General features: G+C 43.6%; 1 protein-coding gene across 2 annotated transcripts; it reads right to left on the reverse strand.

The window, feature by feature from the left end:
* Positions 1-878: 878 nt before the first annotated feature.
* Positions 879-6,849, reverse strand: LOC103529867 (transcription factor E2F6). Of its 2 annotated transcripts, none has more exons than XM_030448581.1 (7): positions 6,509-6,849; positions 5,331-5,379; positions 4,319-4,535; positions 3,846-4,004; positions 2,722-2,836; positions 1,851-1,998; positions 879-1,201 (listed from the first exon to the last, which is right to left on the reverse strand). In XM_030448581.1, exons 1-7 carry the CDS (start codon positions 6,563-6,565, stop codon positions 1,152-1,154), a joined length of 795 nt encoding a protein of 264 aa, XP_030304441.1. In that variant the 5' UTR covers positions 6,566-6,849; the 3' UTR covers positions 879-1,151. The 2 variants fall into 2 exon arrangements, with proteins under 2 accessions (XP_030304441.1, XP_008493591.2); XM_008495369.2 differs by having other exon boundaries at positions 6,500-6,849.
* Between the last annotated feature and the right edge of the window lie 1,207 nt (positions 6,850-8,056).

Raw genomic sequence — 8,056 nt, forward strand, 5'->3', positions numbered from 1 at the left:
GCACTCAACTTCACAGCTGTAGAGTAGCTGGTTAAAACTTCCAGGGGTTTATTAGCTTTGTCTGTTACCTCCAGGTAGATGGACAGTTGTTGATACTGTGACAGGAAAATGTCCCCTTGGACTTGGAAACAAACACCACCCATTTCCCCGAAAAACTGTAAAGTACACTTTTCAATAGTAGAGTGGTGGCAGAGAGGGTGGCTGTAGCGGGAGGAGCCATTCTTGCTCCTGAAGCTCGACGAGCTGCTGGTCTCTTCCAGGACTCCAGCCACCACACAGCGCTTCCAGGGTAGAAGTGTAGCGGGAAGAGCCTGTCATGCCCCAGAGGCTCGACGAGCTGCTGGCCTCTCCATGCCTCGCACTAGAGTGAGCTGAGGTCTGCTCTGTGGGTGTGTGTCCCACCTTTATTGGCCCCCTGGTCTTGCTCATGCCCAATAGGGGCCTGTCCTAATCAGGCACAGGTGGACTCACACCCACTCACTGGCAATTCGAGGCACCTGGTTTAGCTTGTCTCTCTACATGTGGCATTTGGACAGTGATTCACTTGGAAAACCAAGTCTCAGTATTCTGAAACTTCATTTCACGGATGCAGATGGATGAATAGAGACATAATTCTCAAGTTTGACATACCTTTGCAAGCTAAACACTGAATCTAAGCTGTATGTTAACTCTAGAAACTGAAAGGAGCAGTTTAAATAGTTGTTGATCACCGTGTTTCTCATGTTTCTTCTGAAAACTGCTATGGTATTGTTGTATCACAGGAATCATATCTAAATGCTAGCTGATCAGTTGTAGTGCCAGCATAAGTTTTCATGTTTGTAGTCATCCAGTGAATACCAACACAAACCAACATGTTTCAATACACTGACCAATTAGTCTATTTATTTTATAAACTTATTTTATTTCTTTGCTGTACAAAGACAGAAATGTAAAACAATTAAATAAATCTACATCAGTAACTACCTAAACATGCTACACATATATACAACTATTTAAGGTCAGTACTGGTACCATTGCTCATGTAGAGCTGAATGCAAACAATGCAAACAGAACCTACACAGCGTAAGGCTTAACTCTTGATTTTCTGAGTGGTTTTGGAAAAGCTCTGTAACACAGATATTTACATTCTGTATCAGATTTCTGAGTTGTAATCAATCTGCCATCTCAAGTGGATTGATTTTCTCTTCCCCTGGAGATCTCACTTTGAAAGGAAAGTTGCAGAAAGGAACACAGTTACTGCCATTGTAGGAAATACAACTCTGAGTCATTTCACAAGTCAAATACATTAACAAAAAACAAACAAAACAACCCCAAAACAAACAAAAACCTCTAGATATTAAAAAGTCAACTCTTCCCCTCAACCATAATGCAGCACAGCAAAAATCATCTAACTTTTATTCCCATCACATTTATTTTTAAACCACAACATCCTGCAGCACTGGGGCTCTTGACAGACCTTCCAGCCAATCTTCACTGTCAAAACACGACATCCCCTCTCCCACCTGCCCTCCTGCTAAGGACAAAAAGCAGCATGCTGTCCTGTCTGAAACAGCAACTCAACTCTCCTTGCAACTATTCAAGCTGAGCTGCTGGACTCTGCAGTGAGGCAGATGAGAACTGACACACACTGCTCCACCTGCAGAGCTCAGCTCTGATGGGAAACTGGTAATGAGCACAGCACACATTTCTCTTCCACAGGTTTCCTATACTCCCACTCACCTTGGCCCACGCACCATGTCCACACAATCACAATGCTACAGTACAGTTTCAACTTCATCAGAATGGTGACCTCTTTAACAACAACACCACCACAATCACACAGGGATAAAAACGTCAATGGAAGACGCTACCTTCCATGGGAGGAACTGATGGTTCAGTTTCAGAAGTGACAGTATCCATATCTTCACAAGTTTTGGCACCTGACTTCCCTTGTTCCACCTCACATAGATACACATCAATGGGTCCTTTTGTGCTCTTCACGTGTACTTCTATGCAATCCTATAATAAAGCAACTTGCATATAAACCAAAGAACAAATCTTAAACACTAGTTATCATTTTGCATGTATTTCAAGCAAACAGAGTAAGAACAGAAACACTTCTGTTTAAAATTGTGTTACTAGCTCTACATAAATTATAACTATTTACTTTTAAAGGCCAATTATTAAGCACCATTCATCTAACAAAGTTTCACTTCTGGCAAACATGCACCCTTCTTCATTCTTGTACTGACCTTTAGATACATGACCAAGATTTACTATACATTTAGGAAGAGTAACAAAAACTTGACTAGTCAATGCCACAGATCAAAAAATGGGAGGATACATGTGGCACAGTGAGGTGAGGACAGAGCACAGCTCCCCGCCCCCATCTAAATAATCCATCCTGAACATCATCTACGAGAGTGCCAAAAAGTTTTCTTAGTTTAACCATACTGTGTGTTCCATACTTCAGTATGACAGCAACAATAGCTGTATACTCATTAAGCAGTAAGACAGCATTTACATGCTGTTAAAATCGTTACCAAAACATGCTTATTGCTTTGGTTGGCTAGAGGCACAATTCCTGTAGGTTTTAATGGACAAACAGTAACAGCTCTGGGAAGTTTCATTATCCTAGGAAGTACCAAACTGACAGAAACTGGAAGTCAGCTACTGATTACTGCTGCAAAAATCAAATCTGTGCACTTTTTTTGCCTTAAAACAGAAGCATGTAGAACTTACCTCTTTAGGAATTGGTATTTCCAGTATGGTTTCCTCTGGAGCTTTGATTGCAATCACAATCTGTTCCTGAAATGTTTGAATGCTACGGATATCTTGGTATGTCACATAAGCTAGTGTATACATTGGTCAAGGACTTGGTAAAGTAATTTTCTGATGGGCGGAAGCAAAGAGGACAATGTTAAAATACACTGGAAGGGATACTGACTTAAGAGGGAAATAGCTCAGATGAGGTTACTTCAATACCAACTTTGTAAAATATATGGGCTAACAAGTGAAAAATAGTTTTTGTTATTTCTAGCAAGAAAATCTCTAAAAAATTGTAGAATTGTAGATAACCAGTATTAATAAAAACAAAATCCATTTGAGAAATGGTTTTCACAAAAGCTGTCTACAAAGCAGACAGAATGCTGTCCTTAAGAAACTGCTCCTCTTTTGGTTATAGTAATTATGCACATAAATAATTTCTTGAAAAAACTATGGAATTAATTTCTTTACCAGAATGATAAGGTTTATGGGAAAGTTTTTCTGATATCATACAGAAAATAGGCCAATTTCAGCTGAGCACAGACCTTAACATTCTGCCAGCATTAGAGAGAAGTAATACTTGATTGTAATCAAAGCCAAAATCCAATCTTTATGTCATTATTAAAATAAATCCCTTTCCTGTTACCAAAACCTACGTGAAAGGTTAGACTGGTTGGTGCAATGGTTGTGAATAGTGACTGCACTGGTAGGTCAAAACCAGCCCAGACAGAAATTTATAATGGGAGGAACAAGGAGATGATCTGACTGTTGCATCACCTCCATTCTTCAGTGGCAAGGTTGTACAAGCAGCACTCCTTTGACAACAGGCTATATTACACATGACACTGCAATCAGGGTACATAGCCAGTATTTACTAAAATAACCAATGAGTTCCTACTATGAAACTCATAATCAATGATCCTTGCACACCTGTGGCACCAGCCAACACCTCTAACGAGATACTTGAGTACTTGGAACCAAGAGTGTGGTGAAGTAATGAGTGAAAAGGGGATTTTGCAGTTTCTTTGTCATCTGTCAATTCAAATAACTGACCAGCACCAAAATAGTGTGCTGAAGTAATGAGAAAGTAAAAAGGATATTTTGCAGTTTCTTTGTCATCTGTCAGCTCAAATAACTGACAAGCACATTCCTTGATTAATTCATCCAGAGCTTCTTCCATTTCTGACAATTCAAAAAGTTCATCTTCAAGGCTTTGCTGGGCTCGTGCTTTTCCAGAAACAAGGTCAATATTAGAACCTCTATGAGAATAAGAAAAGTTGTATAGCATCAATATATAAATAAGAGGCTGCTGCTTGAAAACTAAGTAAACTTACAGAAAACAACCAGGAACTCTGGCATCCTTTACTGAAATATAGTTTATTGTGCTTGATCATATAGTAATTCAGATATTCTGAGCATATAGAATAACTTAAAATACTTTTTTATCTATTAAAAATAATTCAACATGCTTGAAAATACTCTGAAATGTATAAGCATTACTCATTTATAAATTCTACTCAGCACTGTTGGGGTTTTCTTGTTTCAAAAGCCAGAAGTTTCAAAGAAAACTCACATCCACTGGATAACATTCTTGGATCTTTTCCGAATTAAGTGGACTCCATGCAAAACACTGGTGATGTCATACAATCTTCGCTTTGGTACTCCAAGCATTGTTGCTACTTCATTTAAATCAAGGACACCATCTGGAGCTGCTTTGACAAGATCCATGAATTTTTTGGTGAAAGTAACCAAGGACTGATCAAATCGACACTTTTTAGCTTTCAGAGTTCCTGTAAAGTTTAAAATATTTACTGTGAACTACTACAAGAGTATGAAGTGGTTTCTAAAGAAACAATAGTGATAAAGTAAAAATGAAAATAAAAGTCTGAAAGCAATGCCATTATTAAGATTGACATTGAAATTGTATCATATAAAGCTTATTAATCACATAGGTCTCCATTTGATTGCAATTCTTATATCTTAGTAGCATCTTCATGCTTTGAATGATACTGTGAGATGTGTGAGACTATTCCGCTGGAGAGAAAAAACAAAACCTCAAAACAAATTCACTCAAGCTTCGGCTTCAATATTTCTCCCCAGGATGAACAAGATGTGCACCTTTACTCACAGAATATCACACCCATTCCATGGCTGCAGGATTGTGCACCCTTTACCATGAACTGACTGGGTCAACAACTCACTTTTGTGGACTGGGCTACTGTGAGATGTTGGAGACTATTCAGATGGACTGAAAAAACAAAACCTCAACACAAATTCACTCAAGCTTCTATTTACAGTTGTTAATAATAGCTGAAAAACAGTGCTTGTCAGCATCAGTCTTCCACTTTTCTCTAACACACTCTTCCCAGAAGCTAGCACCTTTACAGCAATGCACAGGTATTCTGGCAGCAGATTTACAGAAAAACCAGGAAGAACACCTGGCATCATATATGTCACTTCATCTAATGTGCAGCATTCCTCCTGTTCTGCCTTTATTCCATTTGTTTACATCATGCACTCAGCATTGTAAAAAGCATGCAATACACTTCAAGAATCATCTTCACACAGGGAGCACAGAAACTTACTTCTCACAAAATTCTTTTCATTGTTCACATTCAAGTTTGTCATTGGTGTCTACGGAAAAACAAAACAAAACAACAAAAATATAACTGATATAGAACAGTATTGACATGGGAAGAAAACGATTGGTTCTCCAGAAAAAATACCCAAAGCAGCTTGAGATGCAACAGCCATCAGAGTGCTGACAGCTCATAACACAGCAAAGGAGACTAACTGCATACATCTTCATTAATTCCTGACACAATTTTCAGCCCTTAATCTCAGCACATCCCCCACTGCCTTGGAAAGCAGGAAACACCACCCAACTCCTGAAAACTCAGGCAAGTGTCACAACACAACCTGTGCAAACTGCAAATACGAGCTTTCCCTACTCTGCTCCTTGCCTTCCTCGCTACACCCAGGGTCTGCAACTCCGCTATTCCATCTCCACTACACAAAGCTCCTGGTGATTAACACGGCCTTGACCTCCCTGCCCTTCAGAACCACATTCAGGAAAGCATCACCATAGATGACTCACCTCAACACCGACACCAACAACGTGAGCCCCACACACTTTCATTCTTACAATCATTCCCAAGAACACCAACCTGCCAGCTACCTCTTTAAAACCTCATGAAAACTTTTCCATCCCCTTAAAGACAGAGCTATGAACTCACATTTACCACAACGGGCAAGGTTTAAAAAAAATAAGCGTCTTCAAACACTTTCACAGATGTCAAATCTAGCGGCCTGGCTGCTGCTAGATACCTCAGAAAAAGACCAAAAGCAGCAGCACAAGCTGCATAGAAGACTACCTGAACATCACACACGTTCCAAGAAGAACACAACACTCTGGCACTCTGCTTTCCTCAAACACAGATGCAGCCTACAGAACCCCATCGAGAAGCCAGAGGCAACAGCTACGAAAACATCCCTTTGCACTATGACTGACATCACTGCATTTGCTTTGCCCGGGCAGCCTGCTAAGATGCGATGGGGAAGGGACGCCTCCTGCATCCACCGCTCCGGCTACGCCTGACACAGCTTTCCCACCCAGGGATCTCCCGCCACACAGCCGAGGAACGACTTGACGCAATCCCCGTCCCATCTCCCGCCTCGGCCGAACAGCGCTGCACAGCCGTCCCGCCCTTTCCCCGGCCACAGGCAGCACCTCCCCTCTCCTCCCGACGCGTACCTCACTCACACGCAGCGTTTCCGGCGGCAGCTGCTTCGCACGCTCACAGTCGAGCGGGTTGGTCATGTTCGACCGGACAAGGACAAGGCCAAGGCCTCGGCCCTGGGTCCTTACTCGCACCGCCGGCTGCGGCCTAGCGCGGCGAAAAGCCCGTCCCGCCCTGGAGCGAAGAAGTTGCAGAAGGAGGGTGCTCCCTCAGGCGCCTTCCCGGAGAGCCTGCGAGCCCCTCTCGGAAGAAGGCGCTGCCATCCCCACCTCCGGGAGGAGGGGGCGGCAGGAGCCCTCCCGCCCTCGCCGCACACCGCTATGGCCGCCTCCAGCCCCCGGCCCCCGCGCGGGGGCGGTTGGGCGCCAGAGCGGAACCCCCGCCCCGCGCACGCGCGCCCCCTCCCGCCGCCGCCGCCGCTCCCGCTCCGCCCATCCCGGCGGGCAGCGCCTTCCCCGGGGGGCGCAGCGCGGGCTTTGCTCGCCGCCTTCCCGCGTACAACCGGTGCATCGTTTGGCTGGGAAAAGGCGTTCGAGATCATCAAGGCCGTCGCGAACCCAGCGCTGCCAAGGCCGCCCCAGCCCTTGTCTGGGCATTGGGTGCTGCCGCCAAGGGGAGCTCCCTTGAGCACTCGAGGAGCTCAGGCGCGTTCCACCGGGTTCTGGATTCTACCACGAGGGAGGTTTTTCTTCCCTCGAGGGACGCAGGTACCTAAGGATGGAGAGAGCACCCTGCCCAAGTGCCTTCATATAAGTTGAGCAAATAAAAAACCAGCTCTAAGTTTTGGAAGAAAACCCCCACAGGGATAGGGATACAAGAAATTTCTTGTCTACTTACATAAAAATTTAATTTAATTTCTTCGTCTCGCTGAACCTCATACCAATTGTGCTTGTCCCATTGGCTCAGCCAATCCAAGTCCACCAGCAGAACCTTTCTACCGTCTAGGCAGATCCCACCCTTCCTCTCCTCCCAGGAGGGAAGGAAGGAGCGCCCTGCGCAAGTGCCATCGTGTAAATCAGTGTGAGAATAATTAGTGTTGCCTAATTAGTGTTGCCTTCTTGTCCAAAAAATACTGGGATACAGCTTGCTGAGGGTAAGAAGGCCAAAGCTATGTGTGTGACTGGGGAGACAGAAATCCCATTCCATTGTCAAGGATAACTGGATGATATGTTTCTGTATTCAGGGCTGGGTATTTTCCTCTAGGGCCAGAGAGGAGCAGACAGAGGGCTGGTTTGAAATACGCCAGTCTATTTAGCCTCCAGCAAGAGGTCCCAGATCCTTTCCCACATGCTGATTCCACAGTTTCTGCCCTTCCAGACTTCTGATAACCTTTTACAAGCACTGACTGCTGCCTTTCTCATTGGTCAGCATCAGCATTAATCTAAAAATTGATGAAACTCCTGTGTCAGACATGAAACTCCTGTGTCAGACAAAAACATTTACTACAAACAGAACACCTTTTTAAACTCATTGTTCTCAATGGTAAATAGATGTCCTCTACCATACTTTACAACAGATTGAATCCATAGTGGATTTCTTTTGCCTAAAGAATTTCTGAACTGTTTTTACTT

The sequence above is a fragment of the Calypte anna genome, chromosome 3 (genome assembly GCF_003957555.1).
Source record: "Calypte anna isolate BGI_N300 chromosome 3, bCalAnn1_v1.p, whole genome shotgun sequence".
In the NCBI taxonomy this organism is placed as follows: Eukaryota; Metazoa; Chordata; class Aves; order Apodiformes; family Trochilidae; genus Calypte; species Calypte anna.